This window comes from Thamnophis sirtalis, unplaced genomic scaffold, assembly GCF_051295495.1.
Source record: "Thamnophis sirtalis isolate CommonGarterSnake01/CBP01778 unplaced genomic scaffold, rThaSir2_p1.2 scaffold_5, whole genome shotgun sequence".
Taxonomy (NCBI): Eukaryota; Metazoa; Chordata; class Lepidosauria; order Squamata; family Natricidae; genus Thamnophis; species Thamnophis sirtalis.
In genome coordinates, this window is record NW_028261385.1 from 114,609,345 (window position 1) to 114,633,164 (window position 23,820).

Below are 23,820 nucleotides of genomic sequence, written 5' to 3' on the forward strand. Positions count from 1 at the left end.
ACATAGTTTCAAATACTCTGAAGCTGAGGTAAAAGTAAATTGTTCCAATTCTTGAAGTCAACAAATGTCATGAGATTACCTAAGCTTTTTAAAGAACTGGCAACAAAGTTAGTGGTGAAAACTTAATTAGGTTCTTTAAATTCAGATGACAAAACAAAGTAATCAAAATCAGAACTGAAAGTTCAAACACCTTACCCTGCAGGTGGCTGGCTTAGAGAAAAGGCTGATAAATTCATTGGAGGGCTAAGATCATCTCACTGAACCATACTTCATAGCATGATATTGAAAAAAATCATTAATATAATCTGGATTAATGCCATATACAAGACTGGGAAAGTATCTTGTGATTTCCAGTCACACATTCATTTTCAATGAGAGAAGCTGGCATTAGTAGCACAAGTAGGACCACTATTATAGAATATTAATTAATCTTACTGTTCTTGGAAATGTGGATAAATTAGCAACTACAATCATAAAGAAGTAAAATCATTCTAAGTAAGTATTAGAAACGTATTTTGAATAAGAATCTGCAATTCAATTGAACTTGTTTTTAATAAAAACATACATTGATACTTAGCATTAATAAAAAAAGGAAAGCTGTAGTTGCAAGCTTCCCAGTAACTTTGATAAAAAACAGAGTATTGTTTTATATGAAATATCAGTATAGAAAGCAAATTCAAACACAGAAAGTTTTTTTTTTATAAAAGCTGATGCAAAATTTATCACACAGAGACCCCTTTATTCAAATCCACATCAATGTTGAAAGATCCGCAGGGCATAACACTAGTAAGCCATTCACTGGTGAACAAAGCAGTGACCAAAGCACTCTGGTTCAGATTCAAGGCGGGTTCTCACTATGTTTAACACTTTTCTTCTGCAGCTTGTCCTAAATTCATACAAAATTAAATTAAATTTGTTATTTCACAAACTTTTGGAAATAGATAATATTGCAGTTTCAAAGTAATATATTTTAAATGGGATTTGAATTAAAACAGTATGGAGAATCTAACTTATAATTAAAAGTGAATCTTATGCTATAAAAATATATATTGAAATATTGGAATTTAAATAATGTATAAAAAGAATATACTGTGGTCTAATTTGCAAATAACAGTGAGACATGATTCTTCCCACTCCAATAATTTTCTAGTTGTGCATGCTGCATTCTGATTAGCTACTGCAACCAAACAGTTTTAGCTTCAGACTTTGCCTTGACAAGCCAGGAGTTCTTAAACTGTCCATGGTTTGTACAGATTTAGATCCTAGAGTTAACATTTGGGTTAAGCAGCATTTTGATTTTTAAAAAATATATCACTCAAGAAAGCAAAGTACATTAAGACATTTTGTTCTTGAAGTTTCTAATGCTAATTCCTAAATGTAAGGTTAAGCTGCTAGAAAATTATGTTCGTAGCTCTATCTGACCAAAAATGTATATAATTGCACTTTTAAGTAGCATAAAAGAACAAGCTTTTTATTGTACTCTTAAATGAAAGTGAATTACTGATATTGTGATATTACTTAGGTACCTAGGAATGTACACACTTAATGACTCTAATTGGGATTGGGATTTCCATTATTTAGTGATGCAGTCATTAGGCCAAATATCATGTAACTGCACCACTTAGTAGTGATACTTTTTGGCAATCCTGGTTGCAGTCATTAGGTCAGGACCTCACACTTCTTCTATCTTGCTGCACTCACTTCTGCCTGAACTCCCACCCATTCCCTATCACTCCCCCCCCCCCGTTTTAGCCACCCTGCACTTATTTTCCTGTTGCCCCTACCAGTGGATTTCCCTGACTTCCCTCCTGCTGCCGCTGAGGTGTCTCCAGCCTGGCACTTCATGAGGAAGCTGCTGATCACACACAGCCTTCCTAAGGCCTTGATAACAAAGGTCAGCTGGGGACAGCAGGGGCAACTGAGCTGAGGACAGCTAAAAGAGCAAAGATAGGGTTAGGGTTAGGGAGATAGGTGGGTTGGGTAAGTTGAAGTATACCTTGTGATCATAAATGTGGGCAGGCTCCCAAGTGCTTAAATTTTGATCCTGTAACCACAGCTGGTCAACTTTGATGACCAGCTGTAACTACCAATCACTTAGTACTATCATAACTTTCAACAGTTGCTGACTGAATAGTAATAAGCAAGAAATACTTGTAATTTCTGTTTCATGGAGAAAACCTGTACTAGTTTCGTCCAAACTTGGTTGAATAATTTGCCTGGAATTTGCCTGTCATGCAGACAGAAGAGCTTTTATATGTTCTCCAGATGATAAAGGAGAATAGGAAATTGAATTAAACTTCTGTAGTGTTCATTCCAAAGTCAGTAAATTGAATCTCGTTAAGATTGGACTTTATGTCAATATAAGATTATCAATTATGATTTAAAACAGGTTAAGGCTTTGATTCAGAATTTATTGATATGAAGTTACCTGGCAGAAGAATTCCTAGTCTTTCCTGAATTGCCTCCAAGTGTGCAATGTATTCAGTTAATGAATCTTCAGTATCTTTTGATGAAGTTTGTGAAGTAAAACTGGTAGACCTGTTCAACAGAAATTATATTTTTCCTTAAAAAATATTACATATCTTAGAAAATATATAAGTAGAAAAATACAAAAGGATGTGACAACTGTCATAGACAGTATAATTTTATTTATGTACATGCCTTTGAGTTTGTGATGTCTCCTGGCAATTGTCTGCAAGACCCTGGATTTTTCTTTGCAATTTTTTTTGAAGTGGTTTGACATTGCCTGCTCTCATTTCTATGGCTGATAGTGTGAATAGTTCAAGGTCACTTAGCTAGCTTTGTGCTTATAGTAACACCAGAACTCACGATCTCCTGATTTCTAACCTGAGACATTAGCTACTACAGCAAACATCACAGGTATATATTATATCAAGAACCATGATAAATACATATGGATCACAAAATGGAAACTATGAAATACAATAAAATATGTCCATAGTACTAAAAGTCCATTCTAATTTTAAAATCCTGTGAAATCGAAATACGGACTTTAGGCAGAGAGAAAGTCAAAATTCTGAATGTGTTACAAATCCATGTACAAATCTATGAACTGGGGTCTAGGAATAGGTTACAATATGAATTAAATTGTGTTGCCAGATTATTCTTAAAATATGAAATTATTTTAAACATTGAAGCATAGTCCTACAATGTACTTTGTCCATAGATCAATAAAACAGTATCTCTACAGCAATTAGTTAATTTAGCATATTTTGATGGAATACATGGTTTAGTAAACCTTGGTAAAAATATCACAGGTTGAAATGGAAATTGAACTTTTCAGATCTGTTTATTCCAATGTGCATCATTTTCAAAATTGTTGAGCTTTGTAAAACTGCCAGTAAATATGAAAAAATAACCTGACATTCTACATTACATTTCCAGCAATTTTAAGCAAATGAACTATCCGTTTTAGCAATCAGAACTAGAGTAACAGCAATACAACTTATACCAATTTTCTCTAAGTATAATATTTTTTTCTTGAAATTCCCATTGCTGCATATAGATATATTACTGCATCTTAAATCCATTTAATTATACAGTCTTTGTGTAAATCTTGACTTGTTTGATTTCTAAGTCAGATGCTTTCAGTTGCATATTATAATGAAGGACTTACCCAGAAGTTGTAACAATTGCAGTCCCCCCCATCACGATAAAAAATGTGGGTGCCTGGTCGCCCACTCACATTTAGAATAGCAGGGAGGCTTTGCCTATCTCCTCACATCTATGCCCCCCCCCCCTGTAGTTCAGGATCCCTGTTGCCTTGCCTTCCAAAGCATACCCAGTTCACCCTCTTTCAAGCAGCTGTTGGCTGCACTAGGCAAGGACGAACGAGGTGGTTTCTTTGTGAGACTTGGGGAAAAACATGGCTTCCTTGGGAAGGACCATTCTATGCTGGACACATCTTGTCAGCAGCAAAATCAAAGACAGTGAAAGTCAGCTGGTGCAGCAGAACACAGACAGTAGGTGCCCTGGACAGAAGGTAGTGAGAACAAATGAGGCTGCAGTTCTCCCAATTCAAGGACTTGCTGTGTGGAGAGCAGAGGTGAGCAAAAGTATTCTTTAAGACTACTTCCAAGAAAGGGAACCTTGTCCTTCTAAATGAACCCCAGGGTTGCTTCTATTTAAAAAGTGCAGTAAGCTCAAACCCTTCTGTTAGAGACAACAGTTTAAAATTTGTGACTGATTCTGGACCTGGACTGGCTGACAAGCCTGCTATGAAATTTGGACTCTTGAACTTTTCCTGATCTCTCTTGTGCCTATTGCTTTGGATTTGAACTCTCTCTCAAGGGAACCTTGCTAGACCTTTGGGGAATTGAGTTTGTTTGTGTGTGTTTATGTATGAGATTTGCGACTTGAAAAATTTATTTCCTAGTAAAATTTGCAAACCTTTCTATGTGCTTGTGAGTATGTGGCCTAAGATAAAACAATGGCACTGTTGAAGCCATGCTGTTAAATGCAGCACTGCAGGCTACTGCTAGATCAGCAGGTCAGCGGTTCAAATCTCACCGGCTCAGGGTTGACTCAGCCTTCCATCCTTCCGAGGTGGGTAAAATGAGGACCCGGATTGTTGGGGGCAATATGCTGACTCTCTGTAAACCGCTTAGAGAGGCCTGAAAGGCCTATGAAGCGGTATATAAGTCTACTGCTATTTTCAAATTGCATGACTGAAAGAAATTCTAGAAACTAAAAAAGGAATGTAACCAGTAAGATAGATAATATAGGATAGGACAAAGATGGCTTTATTAAATTCATAGCAATTACAAACATTTAAAGAGAAGACTTGTTTTCCTAGTTAAAGTTTGATATGAAATTTTATTCACATTGTATTTTTATCAACAAGTACTTGAATCATACCATTGAAGCTATGATATTCATAAATACGGATATAAAACAACAAGTACAAGTAGATAAAGTAATTTTGATATAAATAAACACAAATTTTATTGATCTATGGAGCTGAAAAAGTCTAGTTAAGCATAATATAAATATTTTTATAATATTGTTAGTAAAAATAATTCTGCAGAAGACACATATAGTGAAGTAAGGTGTGCACTAACCTGTTATGTAAATGTTGTAAGGATTTAACTGTGCAGCTTGCAAGTCTCATGAGATTATTTCTGTTGCAGTATTCACCTTCTGGAGCAGCATAACTCGGGAAGGGCTGTGGCTGCTTTTGTACTTCTAAACTAGCTACAGGATCTGTTTTAAGCAATGTAAAAATTTAATCTGAATTGTGAAAATTTCAGGTTATAGCTGTTCCCTCACAAATGAAGAAAAATAAGGATGACTAATACAGTACATTCTATTGTGCAATAAAAAGGTGTGTATAGGTAATCCTCAAGTTATGACCATAACAGAGCCTGCCCATTGCAGTCAGAAGAGCTGTCAAGTGAACCACCACATTAACAACTGCCCCATCACTGCTGTCCCTAATGCATTTGTTAAATAAATGCATTAAGTGGAGCATGGGATGCCTTGTGGAGGGAGAGGCCTTGGGAGACCTAATGCAAACCAAGACCACCTGTTTTGGGCTTCCCAAGATTTCCCCCCACCCTGTGAGATACTTCATATCTCCTTCCTGCCCACCGCCCCATGGGGCTCTTCCATACTCTACCATCACAATTGCACACATGTTTTGAGATCTTCAGAGCTCAAGGAGATCAGGGTAGGGAAGAAGGACAGGCTGCTCTGTTGATGGGCCATGTGGCACAATTGAGAAGAAATCCTGTTTTGAAAGGGGAAACCCTTTTATCATCACTAGTCTTATATATGCTACCACTGAGGAAGCTAAAACTGTCTAGGAATGAGAGGAAAATTGGCAGGATTTCTTGTCCTCGCTAGCATTGGCACAGCTAATACTGGGGCAGCTAACAGTTTTGCAACTATCAACCATGGTATCCTTTGGCACTCATTTAAGGAATTGGAGGTGGGTAGCACAGTGTTGTGCTTGTTCACCTCCTTTCTCCAGTCCCAGTCAGTGTTAATAGGAAGTGACAGGTCCAGCTCACAGCCCCTTCTTTATGGGGTACCATGGGGCTCTCTCTACTCCTTTTTAGTATCCACACCGAGCCCTGTGGAATGAAACAGGAAACTGCTGAGTGAGATTATCTGCCACCATGGGATGAGCTATCAACAGTTTGCTGATGATACTCAGTTATATATCTCTATCCTGGGACAAGTGAATGATGCAGCAGATGTTATTTTGTGGTACCTGGAACAGGAACAACAGATGGCAGCTGAACTCTGGTAAGATGGAGTGGCTGTATATTCAGATCCTTAGTCTTGGATAAGGTTGCCCTATGCCAGATGGACCTGGTGCGAAACTGGGAAGTCCTCTTGGACTAATGGCTCTTGCTCAAAGAACAGATGGAAGCTGTGGCTAGGGTGGTCTTTGGCCAACTTCATGTTGTGCGCCAGTTACTCCCTTTCCTGGACAGGGAGGCTCTCGGTTTGATCAGTCATGCCCTTGTCACCTCCCATTTGGTATCCTGCAACTACATGAGGCTACTCTTGAAAAGTATCTGTAAGCTTCAACTGGTGCAAAGTGCAGCTCTGTGAGCTATACTACTGGTATAGTATACTACATGCCCAAAGAAAAGCACCTCTACTGTACATCTCTAATGTAACACCTCTACTCCGCGAACTGCATTGGGTACCAGTTTGCTTCTGGATCCAATTCAAGGGATTGGTTATTACCTATAAACCCCTACATGGCTAGAGCCAGGCTACCTACGGAAACTGCTTCGTCCCATCACATCATCCCATCCCACACAATCAAGTAGGGAAGGTATGTTGTGGACATCAGTTAAAGAATTTTGACTGAGTCTAGGAAGAGAGCCTTTTCTGCTGCTGCCCCTATGCGATGGAATATTCATTCTCTGGAGGTAAGGCAGCCCCCACTCTCCTGGCTTTCTGGAAAGGGATTAAAATGTGACTGTGACCTTGTGTGGGGAGCCCAAAGGAGTGCATAGTCATGGGATTGGTTTGCACCATGAGAACCATCTTTTTGTCTTTGTCAACCAACTTTTAACAGGATTCTTTCTGCCTCCTTAAAAATGTATAATCTTAAATTTTTATCTCAAAATTTTAACTAGCATTTTAATTTTTTAATATATTGATTTATATTTTGATGTCTTATTATACAATGCTACTTGCCCAGAGTTCCTCTTTGATGGCAATGGCTGAATGAAATGTAAATATAAATAAATAAAGTATTAAAAGTAGTGTATTTATTTCTTTTACTAATTTTATTATGAGGAAGGTATTTGAAAACCTCTGAATTAAGATATATATTAATTTAGAATGTTTTAATGTAAGAAATAAACAATGGCTTAAGATTTTAATATTGCTAGTTACAATAATTTTTGAGAATATAGCATATATTTGCATACAAATCAGGGGTGGGTTTCAGCCGGTGTTATTGCCGGTTTGCTCGTCATGCACAGTTCAATGGAAATTGTTCTGTGCATGTGCAGAACTAAAAAAAAAGATGGTGGTGACGGTGACTGGGGAACTGGTTCAGGGGCGTGGCCAGCCTGCATTGCTGCTGGTTCTTTGACCCAGGCCGGCATACCATTACTGATTCAGCCGAACCGGTAGGAACCCCCCTCTGATACAAATGCTAATTTGCTTATAACAGTCAACTGTTCTTTTTACATTATTCAAATTAATAAAACTGAATTAAAATTGTAATTGGAGCAAATATCCAATTATTGTATCAAAATATCATACAGAAAAGAAATATATGTACCTATTTGTTATAGGCAAGTGACAAATTTCCCAAAACAAGATCTTCATATAGATATAATTTTGTTATATAAATACTCCCAACTTAAGGCATCCATTGAATTTCTCTATTGCTCTCTAACAAACTCTGTCTCATATCATTTCCAAAAAGTAAGAATATGCTGTTGATAATTACACTTTTTCAATTTCTGCAGCATAATCAAATCTTATTTTGTTTACTCAGAATAAATCAAACAGAAACATATGTATATATCATTACTTTACTTTTCAGTTTACTTAATAGAGATGATTTACTAATAATTACACCAAAGCTATAGGATTCATCATAAAAAACTCTCACATGAATTGCGTCCAAGGCTAGAAGAAATGGCTTCCAGTGGCATTTCTTTCTTATTTACTTTATGCCATTTTCTCACTAGAAACTTTAATCTGTGGAGATAGAAAAAGACAAACATTAATGAACAACTTGAAACAACACACTATATTTCTATATTAACTATTAATTATCAAGTTTACGTGCTGTCCAACCACAATATTTTGCTTTCTTATATTTGCCTTGTTTAAATAAAGAAAGAACCAATGGATTAAAGCTTTAATAGTTAACCAACCATTTAAATCCCATTAGTTCCATTGGATTTGCAAGAATTTTTATTTACCAACTAGTATCAGGAAATAATTAATGTAAACCCTTTGGGGAAAAAAGTACTAAAGATTAGTTACCTTAATATCGCAATGACCACACGAACTGCAGATCTGAACTTGGTAAAAAAATGGCTTCGTGTTTCAGAAACATTCATATCAGGAGGAGAAGGATAAATGCCCATGCGTGCTATCAGGGACAATGTTGCTTGTTCACATTCTTGAAATCCACCCAAAAGCAGAAGAAGGTATTTTTTCTGATAAACCAGGGCCTTCCTAAAACTCTCAGCTCTCAAATACTTACGATATAGCTTCTGTATCTAAATAAAAATAAAAAAGTAAAATAATAATTCTTATGGGAAGTAAAGAAACTATTCAAAAATACTTCTTGCGAACTGCTTATATTTCCATAATCATTTGTTTCCATCCATGGAAGTTCTTTTATACTGGACAAAGCAAAGAAATTCCATCCCAACGGCTGTTGTTAAGATACTGTAATTACTAGAACTAATTACAAGGCCTTAACAACAGTCATTGGGACTGGAATTTCCCTTGTTAAGTGAGTCATAAAACATCAAGTCAGTGATTGCATCAACTGCATCTCTTAGCACTAGCAATCCTTCCACTCCTGATGGCTGTCATTAAGCATAAATTTCAGGATGTTACCTGATGACTTCCTTGGACTTTCTGCTACTCTTCAACAAGTAAAGGATTATTGTTGTGGGGGGAAAATGGAGGAAGAAGAAATATTAGCTATGTTTGCCAGCTTGAGTTACATACAAAGTAATAAAGGTGGGATAAAAATAATATATATATATGATTTTTATCCTACTTTATTACATATTATATCTACCAGGCGTGTCAAACTCGATTTCATTGAGGGCTGCATCAGGGTTGTTTGACCTCAAGGGGCTGGGGTAGGCATGGCCAACTTGACGTCACTCATATTTGGGACACCTTTGGTGGCCCGAGTGCTCTGTCAACAAAAACGGGCTGCCGAGCTCTGTTTCTGGCTGCAATGGCTTCCTGCAACCCTGTCAGCGAAAAAGATACGAAAACGGCTACACACATGTATATACAGTAGAAAGTCACAATGAAGTGTCAGGCAGTACACACCCAGAAAAATGGCTGCTACCAAGGGGGGGAAGGGCAGGTTGGATTTGATTTAGTAAAAAGTCTTAATTTAAATCAACTAGATTTAAATCATAATTTTTAAAGAGCAACTGTCATTTATGCCCCGCAGGGACTCCTCCTCTGAACCACTGTTGACTCACCAACACTTTAACGGGACAGCTGCTGATGCAGCAGTGACACAAGGTGAGAGATGTGGCAAACAGCAGGTGAGTGGATGCCCGCTAACAGGCGGTGCTATGATGGATCTGAAATGACTCTTTAATATTATATTTATAAGCTGCTTAGAAGGTTTCACTTTTTTTTACTGCTTGTCCTTCCTCCTCACTCTTAGAGCCTGGTGGTACAGATGCATTTCTCTTCAAACAATTATACAGTTTGTAGTGTATATAGATTTGCAAAACAATGGAATAAAGGAATATTTCTGAACTTTGTTTTATGATTTATCTCATAGTTACTGTGAAATTGTGTGAGTGCATCAATGCAGTGCATGTTATCTCAGCTTGCAGAGCTTGGATTCATTGAATGACTTTACCAAAAATGTAAATATTGCAGAATATATAACTAAGCTCCATTTCATGCTGAATAAACTAAATTATTAATGTATCTTAAATTAAAAAAAAACTATTTTTAGATAGATTTTACTCCAAAAGCATTTTATTAAAATAAATTTGATTTAAAAAAAAATCCAATTTAAATTTTAAAAAATCCAATATTTTTTATTTCTTTTTAAAAAAACATTTATTTTTATCAATCCTAGGGGAGGGGGAGGAGATTAACGGTAGTTGAGATGCAGGCTGAGCATGGTGAGGCCAGCTGCTGCCGAGTTGGAAGGGTGCACAAGGGCAAGTGGTTGGTACAGTGCAAGCAAATGAGGGCCACAAGTGGCTGCTGCCAGCTGAAGGTGGTACACTGGCAGCCTTTGGGGAGTGGTGTGTGTGGTATGGTGTGGCCAGGGCTGGCTGTTTCTGGGTTTGCAAGAATGTAGGAGGGTACAGGGATGCCTAGTGTGAGCAGGACTAGGGAGTGGCTGCTGCCATGAGGTAACTGCTGCTGGAGGCACAAGGTTGTGTACATGTGGTATAAGCACGGTGGGCCTAGGGATGTCTGCTGCGATATAGGGGAAGCTACATAGGTGGTTGCCCTGGAGGGGGTGGGGGGGTGCAGCAGTTCCACATGAATATGGAGTGTAAGATCCCCAGAATTCTGAGAGGAAAAAGCTATGGGAGTCTCAGCAATTTACCAGACCAGCCTCCTCCAATCTTTTGGGCAACAGGAATCGTTCCATGGAGAGGTTTTTCCGTGGACTGCTGGGGATGTGGTTTGGGTGCTGTTGTCAACTCTCCGTGTTCACATTCCACACATACCAGGTCTCAGATTACAACAGCTGGGTTGAGATGGGTGTATTTATTGGGTAATGTGATTTATTACACAGACTGAAGGGAAGAAAGGAACAGGGGCAAAGTTCAGAAGCAGATAAAGAAAGCAAAGAAATGGCTGTGAATAAGAATTGCCTAATGAAGAATGCCTAATGAAGCTGTTAATAAAACACTGGTTTTTGTATTACAATATTGGTTCACTTATTATGAATCAGGCATCGCTAAGAAACTTTACAGAAAGCCATTTCTTGCTCTTAAATATCGGGGGTGCCAAGGGGGAACTCAGAAGATCATGGCAAAAGGCCAGCTATCCAGAGAGAGCCCGACTGCAGCTGGAGTGCAGCCTGACATCAGACATCAAAGCCGAGATGGACGAAGCAAGATGAGATAAGTATTCAACCCCTAAAAGCAGCTAAAGCTGAGCCCCCACCCCACCTCTATGCCCAGAAAAAGGAAAAGGCCCTAAGCGAGCTGGGAAGAGTGGAGGAGATGTTGGACTGGAATCAAGCCAGGCCCCCAAAACCCCAAATGGAGGCCCTGGGAAGTTCCATAGAGCAACGGAGGGAGGAATTTGACTGGGTCACCCTCCGTGAAGAAAGGCATGCCAAAAGAGAGGGGAGGAGCAGTGTATCTTCTTGAGGTGACAAGAAGCACACGGGAATGCAGCCCCCCTTCTCCACCCATTAGAAGGAAGATGAAGATGAAGCCAGTGGCTCTCCCACATAGCAGGCAGGCTGCCCAGGGCAGACAATCTTCTCCCTCCCTCTGAACTAGAACTGAGGAGTAACTTCAGACATATCAAACGCAAGCATACAGAAGCCGACAGGAGGAGGGAAGGGCACTGCTGATTGAACCATCCCGATTCAGAGGAAAGTTTGATGGGAACTCAGACCAGTTAGCCTTGACTCAGCTGAGATCCACCTGGAAAGCTATGGACATCTCTACTCTACTCATCCCCTAGAGCCATAGTGAATATTATCACAGAGGGACTAGAGGGAGAAGCAAGGGAATGGCTAGCAGCCCTCCACAAGAGGAGAACCCTCCAACTGGAAGGTGTAGATAATTTCCTACGACTGCTAGAGGCCAGATTTGAGGAGATGGAGGAGGACCTGTATGCAGAAGATGAGCTCAGTGACCTAAAGCAGAGGGGCCACCCCATCAAAGAGCACATCCGTGAATTTGGGAGAGTCATTGGAAGGCTACCCCCTTTAGCAGAGCGTCTGTTAGTGTATTTTTTCAGAACAAGTCTGCACCAGCAGATTGCCCAAGTAACTGCCTACCGCAACATCCCAAACTGACTCTCTTAGTGGTTCCGAGTAGCAATAAAAGTTGATGGCGGATTGCACGCTAACAACATGAGAAAGCCACCGGACATGAAAGAGAGGTCACCTCGACCTGAAAACGCCCGGCCGACGGGAACCCACAGCAACACAGTGGGTCCTAAAACCAGCCCCCCCTCAAAGTCCGCTGAAATGCTACAGATGCAGGGGGCTGGGGCACATGGCATCTGCGTGCATGACCCCAACCCCGATGCCGAGGCCAGAGCCACTACCCAGGGCACAACTGGAACGGGGCCAACCACGTATCCCGGAAGGCCGTCCAGGTTAGGGGAAGCCAAAAGTAAAGGTTTCAAGTGATGATGATGTGATATAGGATATTGCAACTGTGGTAAATGCAAGTCAATTACCAAGCACCAGATCACGATCACATGATCACAGAAGTGCTGGGATGCCAGAACTTAAAGAACTAGTTTCATTCAGCACTGTCATAACTTCAAGCAGTTGTTGAACAAATGATCGTTAACCAAGAACTACCTATAGCTTAATGAGTGAAAAATTATTTGCATCGAAGAAGTTGCATTAGACATACAAAATAAGGGCTGGATCTAACAATATCAATTAGCTGAATGTTCTTTTGTTTAAGGAAGTAAACTTACTGTATATCCATGCTTTGTTAATGTTCATAGTTATGCAAATTCTGATTAAATGCTAAGAATTAAGCTTTTGTATCATTCTTATACAGAATGAAGTTTAGATTTATTATGGATTTTTTTTCAGTAACTGGGAGTTGAAAGAGTTAACCATCACATCTGAAGAATTTAAAAGGATTAAAACAAAGCGGGTCTGTTTCAATTGTTTTGGGGATCATTTTTCAAAAATATTTTAAAAATCTTCCCTTCTGCCAAATTAATTGTATTTTGGATGGTGGACAACAATCCAATATACTTGGTAGATGATATCCAATCTAGGAATCTAGCGTGGGGAAAAATGGAGCAGCAGCTGATCCCAATTCTTATTTTTTTTCCTTTAGCCAGAACACTCAAAATATTCATGTCATAAAGAAAATTTACTTTGGCTATTTTGTATGTTCCTAATTCTAAAAACTACATGAATCAGACACTATTTATCTTGAGATTTCAGCTATTAAAATAAAACTCCCCTTTCTCTTGCCAAGCAACTAGATCCCAGCCTGCTTTCCTTACCCATTCCCAGACAGACAATGAACAAAAATAATAGAAAAACTGAAGATGGCATTTAGTTTCATTGTATGAGGTGCAATGGCAATAAAGTAAACTTAACTTAAATATAGTTGCAGTGTTGTTTACCTTTGGGGTAGACATCAGAGTTTGCTTATTTTCTGGCACATTTGTTTTGGTTGCTGCATAGTTTGTTGCTTTCAAACCATTCTGTAAAACACACTTATCCTGATGATTAAATCCTTCTGATTCTTGCATAGAGTGAATTATACTTGTAGGGATAACCTAGATGTAACATTTTAATAATGTGATACAAACTTCATTACAATGAAACTGCTTTAATTCAACAATATAAATATATGTTAAAAAAATTAAATCCACTGTGACAAATCAACCTGCTACTACATTAAAAGAAGACTGGATAACTTTCTGAGGATATCTATTTGCACCTTTAAGTCAGGAGTGACTTCTGGCAACAGTCTGGACTAGATCCTGCAGTTTTCTTGGCAAGTTTTTAGAAGTGATTTACTGGTGGAGAGGATCAAAAAGGTTACGGGAATGTCTTTGGAAAAGTTACAAGTTACTAAAGACAAGATAGAGACCAAACGTGTGACCATATAGTCGACACAGGTCACACTGCCTTGATGGTTCTTAATTAACTGAATGGTGGGACTTCTCCAAAGAAACAAAATGCTCACTATTTTTAATCTTCCCAAAAATTGTGGAAAAACCTAAATAATTGCTTTGCTGAAATTCAATAGCTTCTTGTTGTTGATTGATGTTGTGGCAATGTATCTTTGATGTTGTGTCTCCATGTCTCTGCTAGGTCTACCTCATGTTCTCCTGTTTTTGTATATGCCTTGTACGATATAGAACCGTGATGGCGAACCTGTGGCACACTTGCCAGAGGTAGCACGCAAAGCCCTCTCTGTGGGCACACGTCTTCACCAGCTGCTCTTCTGGTTTCTGGCATGCAAGTTTTTCAGGCCGTTTTCTGGACCAAAAGCAACCCTGAAGAACATCCTGAAAATGCCCTGAAAGAGCCAAAAAACCAGGCCGTTTTTCGGGTCATAAACGGCCTGAAAACAGCCCCCAAACAGCCTGAAAACAGCCTCCAAAATGACCAGGCATTCGCATGCCAGCCAGCTGGTCTTTGGGTTTTCAGTGGTCTGGCACATGCACATATATGTGCACACATTCCAGCTTGGGCACTCAGTGCTGAAAAGGTTCGCCATCACTGGTATAGAATCTCACCAGCACATTTCAAATTTAGATGGAGCAACACTGACTCATTTTTCAATCAGTACTGTGGGAGGCAGAAGTGGAAGAAGTGGGGATCAATATGAGAATGGGAGCACAGCCTCCCAGAAGTTGTTCCTACACTTATTGGACATTACTGTTGAATTTCAGTTATGCAATAAACCACGGGAAGGCCATATCTGATCTACAGAACACGTGCATATTTTCCATCAGAATCTAAATGATTTTAAATGTTAGATTATTTAACATTTTAAATGTTAGATTATTGTGAAGAACAAAATTGGATTACAAACTACATTCAAAGAATATATAAAGGGAAAAACAAATAGGTAGCCCCCGACTTACAGCCATTTGTTCAGTGACTGCTGATGTTATGATAGTGCTGAACAATTGGTGGTTACAACTAGGCCTAAGTTTTGGCTGTCCCAGCATCTCTGCGATCATGTGGTTATGATCTAGGCCAGGTGTGTCAAACTTGATTTAATTAAGGGCCGCATCAGGGTTGTGTTTGACCTCAGGGTGGGGGTGGCCATGGCCAGCTTGACATAACTTGTGTCAGAGGCACCTGTGATGGCCCAGGCGGGGCTGGGGGAATCCATTGCCTCCAGCAGAAGAAGGCCTCCCTCTCTTCTTTTTCCTTCCCTCTACATTCTCCTTTCTTCTTCCTTCCCCTCTTTCCTTCTTTTTCCTTCCTTGCTCTCTTCCCATCTTCCCTTCTTTTTCTTTGTCTTTCTTCTTTCTCTTTCTCCTTTCCTGTCCCTTCTTGGATGCTCAAATGCAAAAGGGGAAACATTTCTCCTTTTCTTTTGCTTTTAGTTTTGCTAGCTCTCTGCCAGCAAATATGGAGCCGGGGGGAGCTGCATTCACCATTTTTGGCCTGGATGACCTCCTGTGGCTCTCTGCCAGCAAAAACAGAGCCACCAAGGGCTGGTCCTTTGCTGTTTCCAGGGCAGGCCCGCGGGCCAGATCTAAGCACCCTGCAGGCCTGATCCGGCCCATGGGCCTTGAGTTTGAAACCCCTGATCTAGGCGCTTGGTAACTGTCTCACACTTATGAACAGTTGCAATGCCTCATTACCACTTGATCACCCCTTGTGACCTTCTTTTTTGGCTTCTCCAGAAAGTCAATGGGGAAGGCAGTAAGGAATGTTCAAGTTACTGGCCTAAGTGTCTTGCACCTGTGCACCCTCCTCCAGCTCTAGACCGGTGCCAGCCACACACACATCCTTGCGCACCCTTCCCAAGCATTGCTTCTTTGCATCCTTGCACCCCAACCTGATTCTCTCTCTGCCTCCATCACACCATCCCTAAGCTTTCCTTATACACTTGTGCACCCTCCCCATCCTTTGTGATATTTCCCTCACACCCATTGTGAACTCTCTCACCTGGCAGCCATTGCATAGCTACCTGCCAATCTACTTGCAAGCCACCTGGGACTTGCAACTTCCTGGGACTTGCAACTTTTGTGGGCTTCCCAGAAACTAGGTTATGGGAAGTTGGGAGGAGGTTGTCCTGTCTAACTGTAGGATTCAGTTAACAGGCAACAAGGACTGCAGGGATAAGTAATGTAGTTGCGCTTTAGAACTGCATTGTTTAGCGACAGAAATTTGTAGGCCAATTGCCACCGTAAGTCAATAATTTTTATACACACACACAAACATAATTTCCCAGGGAAATATTTTTTTTGGGGGGGGGAGAGATGTTTATTATGATTTGTTTATAATAATATAAATATATTAAAATATTATATTATTTTATACACAGACACATAAAATAATATAAAATGTTATATAAGAATAGTTAATTTATTTTAGACAATCTACTGTTTTAAAGGACAAGATCATAGTTTTATGCCAAGATACTGAAGCAGAGGTTTCTCAAACCACAAAGCTTTGAAAAATACAGTAGATTGCTACTGTGAGAGTTTTCTTGCCATTTTTAAGATGGATCTAGCCTGCGATACACTGAAATCTGAGCAGAGAATGTCAAATTGTGTTTTGATTTGCCTGTACCTGGTATACTAATTCAAAACTGATGTGATATTTCATAGCTTTATCATTGTGGAGAAAATAGGAAGAGGAAAGTGTGTTGGATATGTTTGCTGCCTTGAGTTTTGTAAAAATAATAAAAGCAGGATATAAATAATTAAAATAAAATATTTCTATCCTATTGGAAGACATGAGATATTAGCTGTTTTGTGTAAATTAAAATCTGTAACTAAAGTCTAAATATTTATGAAAAGAAAATGTACTCTCTTACCACAGGTTTGGAAGAAGCCAGTAATTCTTTGATTTCAAGTATATGAAGTAAGGCTGCAACTATCTTGTCATTTGATGCAGACCAATTTACTGTTCTATTAAGGACAAGACAGAAAAATTTAAACTTGGTATATAGTCTTGAGCAACTTAGCTAAAGACAATAAGTTTGTGTAAAAATAATTGCTATATTTTTTGGAGTATAAGACGCACCAAGATTTTGAAGAGGCAAATTAAAAAAACAAGGTTTTTACACTCTGCAGACCTCCCAAAAACGGCCCATTTTTCGCAAAAACAGCCCCCCCCCTTTTTAAAAAGGGCACAAATAGCCTTTAGGAGGCTTGTAGAGTGCTCCTGGGGGGGGGGAGCCCAAAAACGAGCAAAAAACAGCCCCTTTTTATGAAAATGAGCCCACTTTTTGGTCAAAAAAGGCATGCATAGCCTTTAAGAGGCTTATAGAGTGTTGCTGGGGGAGTAATGGCCCATTTTTTTGCTCATTTTGGCCATCCCCAGCCCCCAGGAGCACTCTATAAGCCTCCTAAAGGCTATGCATGGCCATTTTGGTGAAGCGGCAGGGTTTCAGAGGCAAAAAATGCTGTATTCAGTGTACAAGATGCACCCAGATTTTCAGCCTATTTTTTGAGGGAAAAAGGTGCATCTTATAAAATACGGTAACTAATCTTACATAGTACTTTGCTGTCATATGAAATTAATATTCACCAGCCAACCTCAAAAATAATTTTGGCCAGGAGACAATTTCTGCTACTCAGAATCTTTCTACAGCCTAAAATCTGGAAAGCAGTTAAAATTCAGTACAGAAAGCAGAGTTATATGTATCATTAAATTAAAGCTTTCTGATTAAGTATCGCTAATCTAAATGTAATATCATATATTGCCATTAACATTTTTCCCGGGGAAACAGATATTTCTTGAAAGATATACACAGCATGTCCAATTGTTAGAATGGATGAGTTCCCCCTTATTTCTCCAATTTCTATAAGACGTTTCTAAAACAAAGATAATTCTTAAAATACTCACTTGTCTATAGTTTTATATATGAACTCAGAAAGATATGCAGCAACAAGAACCAGCTGTTCTCTGATGTTTTCCAATATCTGTTGTTCAACATGCAATCTTACAGTATCAGTTGTAAAAGTTAAGTTAGTGTAATTATTTTTTGATGGAAATTGGTTATATCTTTTTAGTAGTTTTTCTTGATTCTTCAGATCTTCTAGCATTTGTTGCAATTCCTTGAATCTCACAGAGTTATGCAAATATTGTAATGTGGACTCAGTCTATTGGAATAAAAAATACAGTAATTTGTATTATATCAAATAATGCATATGCATAATATTCATAAACAGAGGGAACTTATCAGTGTTATTAATTTTTAATTGACAAAAATATTATTTGAAATATACCTCAACATCCGAGTATCCTCAGATTTTTTAAAATTGCATTAATCCTTCTGCAGTCTTATACAGAGAAACCACAGAACCTTTTGGGGTACAAGAGGCACTTTGTGGTAGTTGTGCTAAGAGAATTAAGGACTGAGTGTGCCAAGCTGGTATTATATCACAGGGACAACCAGAATATGATGAATAGGTTGCTGAGGCTGCAAAATGTGGTATCTATCACTCTGAATGATAATTCAAAAAAGATTTCAAAGGTTACAAGGTATTGGGCAAAAAAAAATGGGAATATAAATATTTTTTGGTAATCTTTCCACTTACCATAAAACCCTTTCACGTGTTGTAAGAGGAACAGGACTCTAGAAGTCAAAAATTAGCTATATAGATTGTGCTGCTATCTTTGAGTTACTTGATCATGGATCTTTTACACAAAGAACTCATTAAAAAAGATGGGAAGTATGGTGAGAAGATGGAATATCTCGGCGTCCATAAGGCGCCGCTTCGACGGGCACCTGGGCACAGGGCACCTGATGAACCTTCTCGGGGGGATGGATAGAAATTCTAGAGTGAGACCCAAGCTCACCACTTGAAGGGCCCAGGCGTCCGATGTGAGCTCCGCCCATTGGTGGGCGAAGGCCAAGAGACGTCCTCCTATGGGCCCTACCTCCTGCGAGTCAACGGTATCTATGAAAGGATCGGTCAAGAGAGAATTGAAAATAGGTCTCGTAGGCTTGGAACTGAGTAAAGAGAACTGGAGGGAAACGGAAATCCAGTCAGAGGAGGCGTGGCTTTGAAATTTGCATAACTCAGTCTCAAGACTAGAGGGCTAAGTTAACCCATGATTGGATTCCCGGAGCAGCACACAGGAGAACAATAGGAGTCATTATTTTAAACATGATATTATAGTGAGTTTACTCGATTACTTTAGACAGGAATAATAAATGGAAGAAATCCAGATGGGAAGAGCCGAAGTCGCAACGACACGATGTGCGATCTCAATGCTCTGAGATTGCAGCCGACACTTTTGTCTCTGAGTGGTCCAAACGGACCTAAACTGTCCCATAGAGACGGTGAACAGGAAGAATACATCTTGCTGATCACAGGGACATCGCAAAGTCCCTGATTGAAGTTCTTCAAGCTGGTGACAAAAAATCCAGCCAAATGGCTGATGAGGTCGGGGTGGTTCCAAAACAGAAGGATACGGAACGAGAAAGTGTTTTAAGCTGGTGAGGAATTTTTACTGTTTTAAAAATTACTGCCTATAAAAAAACCTTAAAATTAATTTAAATTGAACAGAAGAAATAAGCGGCGGAATTAAATTTGGACTGGTTTTGAACAGTGGGTTATCTTATTTTTTAAATGCTATCTTTACAGATGGAATTTATGCAAACGTTTTAAAATGAACGGATTAAGTGTCCTTCTTCTATTTTTCTTTCTTTCAGTATTCTCCGTAATCTATGGACTAAAACTTTCCTCTTTCATTACTGTGGGTGTTTTTCTAACTCATTTAAGAATCGGACCTTTTTTTAAAATTTGAAATACAAAAAGATACAAAAAGAAACAAATAAGTGGTAACATTCTAACATTGTAACACTGCTACTCGGAAGCTAGATGTTTGTGTATTGGAAATGAAATACTTCTTTCACTGATTATCCTGGCTTGGCACTTCAAGGACTCACAGTTTGTTTATATAGAGTGATAAGAAGAAGAAAAACACAGAGACTGTTCCTTTGAAATAGATTCTTAATCAGAGAAAGGTGAAATGTTATTGTGATGCTTAATTCTGCTAAAACCTTCTAAGCTACAGTAGCAGTGTTTGTCAGCTGGAAATCATCGCGCAATTTCAACACCAGAAAGAAGTTTTAAATCTGCAAAAGATATTCTCAGAAATACAGAAATTATCAAATACAAATGAGAGGATAGAGAAGAAGTTGATTACTTAGTGCATCTAACAGTAAAATATGATGGAGAAGTTGAAGATGTTCATCAAATGGAAAAAGTAGCAGTTAAAATCCAAAAAATTGAAGAGGAAAATGAATATAAAGAAATTAAAAATGCTGATACTTATGGTGATTGGTTTGTTTCTGAAAATGGAAAGAGTGGAATACTGAAAGAGGAATTAAATGGAGGGGAAACTTACCCCAGATGGGAAGATACAGAAGAGGAAAAAATAAAAGAATTTATGGACTTAAAGAGAGAAACCTTATTAGCAATAGTTTTGATAACACTACCGACAATCAAAGATAAGCAGATTAAGGAAACAGAAGAAGGGCCTCAAAATTACATGAGAGATCTTATAAGCAAAGAATTGCTAAGAGGAGTTCATACAAAGCTGATTAAAGAGATGATTAGAGGACTGATGCCACAAATGGCAGAAGATGTGACATGGTTTTGTTATTGGAAAGATACTGATTGATAGATGGAAGAGTATAATTTAAAACTAGCTAAACTTAGTGATAATAGATATAGTTAAATAAATAATTGATAATGATAATAATGTATACAATGTGTAGTGTTATGATAAGTAATAACTGAATATGAATATTGAATGGCACCCATGAAAGGAAGATTAGAAAATCTTTTGGATTATATATAAAGGTTAATGATAATAATAATAAAAAAAGAATTAAGTTAGATTCAATTAAGTCTTGATTACTAGGGGGAAAATTATATGATGCAGGATATAGTCAAATAAAGGAGGGATAAAGATAATAACACATATATATATATATATGTATGTATGTACGTACGTACGTACGTACGTACGTACAATATAAGGAAATGAGATGTAAATTGTCAACAATGATTTGGAAAGAAGGATAGAAAACTTTGTTATTAAATATTATGGATGTTTAGCTAGAATAGGATATAAGGATTTAGGGTCATTGGAGGATTTTAGAAATAGTAAATGAAATGCCAGTATGTGGTTATGTATTAAATCTTGGTATATTTTATAATGAAGGACGTTTAAACAACTATAGTCAAATGAAAATGGAGGTATGATGACGGTAACATATAAATATCTGAGCTAAAATACTTGAGTTAATATGAATTATGCTTGATGACTGTGGAAGAGATACACGAAAGTCTTTTGTAACCAACTGATACACTTTCTACAGTATGTAAAAAAGGAAGATTTTATGTGTTGTTTGTTTTGAAAATTAAAAATAAAAACTTTAATAATAATAAAAAAATAGAAGAAATTCTTCTGTGCCACACTGAAAACTTGACAATGGGATATTTTAATTAATGTGATATCTACAGGAAATCTAACAATTATAGTCATCTCTTGCTGATAAACTCTTTCGCAGAAAGTGGAAGGAACAAAGGGAGAGGGTTCTATTTTGGACTCACCATTTTTAATTTTATGTATGTGCATATGTATAAAATACATTTATTGTATTGATTATATAAGAGAGTCAGCCAGCCGGATGACCTTGGGACAGTCATTCTCTTCATCCAACTCACCCCACAGGATTGTTGTGGGGAAAATAAGAGCAATATGTATTAGGTGTGTTTTCTGCTTTGAGTTGTTTATAAAAATAATAAAAGTAGGACTCAATTCAACTCAAAACAAATCAATTAATCAATCAATGTTCTTTACTCAAAGGCTTCAAACACAGCAATCTGTCCAAACCTTTCGGCAGTCCTTGCACAGATGATCTATAGGCTGGACCACAAAATTACAGCTCCATGTAGATTCTTTTATATGCAAAATGTATTATACTACTAAGGCAAGACCCCCCCCCCCAAATAGGATATTCTTACTTGATTTTCTTGAGCTTCTAGAAGTGCCCTTAGACAGTGACATTCAGTTTGTTGCTCCTGTGCCATTTTTCTTTCTCCTTGTACTGTCCTGCTCTCTTGATCTCTCATTGATTTGACAGCAGACTGCAATTGTTTCCACCCCAGTTTTGTTTCTACTTCTTTCTCTCTTTGTACCTCCAAAGTATGAACAACATCTTGTTTTTTATTTTGCATCATTGATCCTGTAACTTGAATAGTGTTTTGGAGAGCTTGTTCTTGTTGAAAGTCTTTACAATGCAGATGCATTTCTTCCATGTGTTTTTTTGAATCAAATATCTGCTGCTGTGATTTCTCAATTATAGCCAAAAGTTTCATAGAATTGGACTTTTCTAAATGCAATTGTTCTTGCAATTCCTGCATTGAATCTTTATGTTTACAAGATCCACATTCATTTAATCTCATAGTCAGTTGTTCTGTCAAAACACGTTCATGGTTCAAGGCAGTTAACATGTCTGCATTTTGTTTTTTCTCAATATCTAAATTTTTCTGCAGTTCCAACAGTTTATTCTGATCCTTGGATAATAAAGCCTCGCACCGAGAATGTTCAATTTGGAGTTCTTTATGGAGATTACTGTTTGCTGACTGTTCATGCTCTAAAGCCACAGTTAATTGATTGTTCTGAATACACTGTAACTCCAAGGCAGCTTGCAACTCCTGTACAACACAAAGATATATTTACGTTAATTAAACTAAAATTCAAACTTGAATATGTATGAAGTCTAATACTGTTGTCAGTGCAATTTCATGGAAATTAAGATTTGAGTCCAAACAGCTCAAAGAAAAACAGACAGAAATATAGTCTTTAAGAAATGCAAAGAAACAATTTCGCCAGTGAAAGAAAGTCTACCCTTTGTACCTATGTTTTCAGCTATGTGCTACACCCTCCCGAAGATAAATTGATTTATAAAACAGCAGCATACAATCAGAGAATGGGTCTGTCCTAACAAGCACTTACCCCAAAAAATATCTTAAAAAATTAAGTAAATTAATGAAACATGAATAGTAAATATATTTTTATCATTTCAATTGATGTTGAAAGAGTGAACCTATTTGAAGTGCTTTAGTTGATTGAAGCTTGCCAAACTAGCCATTTATAGCTATACAAATCTAAAGTGTGCTTTTGCTGGTTAACTGAAAGTAATTTGATGATCTAAATTTTAAAATATTTTGGAGGTGGATTTACTGCTATTAAGCTTTTCTTTATAACTATTGGGAATTTGGACTGAATCTGTCAGGACATAAACATTGTGCAATATCCAGTAGATCTAACCTTCAATTCAGAGGTATTGAATTTGTTAAAGTCCTCAGAGAAGATTTTAACTGGTGAGCGGTGTATCTTATCAAACTTGAAAATATTTTGAATTTTCACATTTGATTTCTGTCTTATTTTTCAGCATCTTTGATCATGTCATGGCTGCCATTCTGCTAAGCTACGCATCGCAAGCTGGCAGCCTGACATCAGTAACAGGGGAAGGGAGCAGTGGGGGTAGGGATGCAGGGAGGGAACCAGGAGGAATCAAAACCAAGCCGTAGTGTCCTGAGAGAAGCAAATGCGTGAAGACAGGGACTGTTTCCCAAATAATTTGTTGACACCTAATTGGATAATGACTGATAACATAACCAGGGATTGGCCAGGAGCAAGGGAAAGTTAACTGTATCTTTTGTACACAAAAATCTCAGATCCAGCTTTAC

The 23,820-nt window shown here is 38.1% G+C and overlaps 1 protein-coding gene across 3 annotated transcripts in view; it reads right to left on the reverse strand.

Annotated features, from left to right (window-relative positions):
* Positions 1-533: 533 nt before the first annotated feature.
* LOC106543699 (pericentrin) overlaps positions 534-23,820 on the reverse strand; it is an 82,058-nt gene continuing 58,771 nt past the window's right edge. For 2 of the 3 annotated variants that reach the window (XM_087716650.1, XM_087716649.1), the window contains exons 31-39: positions 22,090-22,782; positions 17,948-18,204; positions 16,914-17,007; positions 13,525-13,680; positions 8,491-8,729; positions 8,111-8,199; positions 5,082-5,223; positions 2,429-2,538; positions 534-886 (exon numbers count right to left, since the gene is read on the reverse strand). In XM_087716650.1, the coding sequence (XP_087572776.1) occupies positions 861-886; positions 2,429-2,538; positions 5,082-5,223; positions 8,111-8,199; positions 8,491-8,729; positions 13,525-13,680; positions 16,914-17,007; positions 17,948-18,204; positions 22,090-22,782 (1,806 nt within the window). In that variant the 3' untranslated portion in view covers positions 534-860. Of the gene's footprint in view, positions 887-2,428; positions 2,539-5,081; positions 5,224-8,110; positions 8,200-8,490; positions 8,730-9,540; positions 10,977-13,524; positions 13,681-16,913; positions 17,008-17,947; positions 18,205-22,089; positions 22,783-23,820 lie in introns of those variants that run through there. The other variant, XM_087716651.1, reaches the window with a different exon arrangement.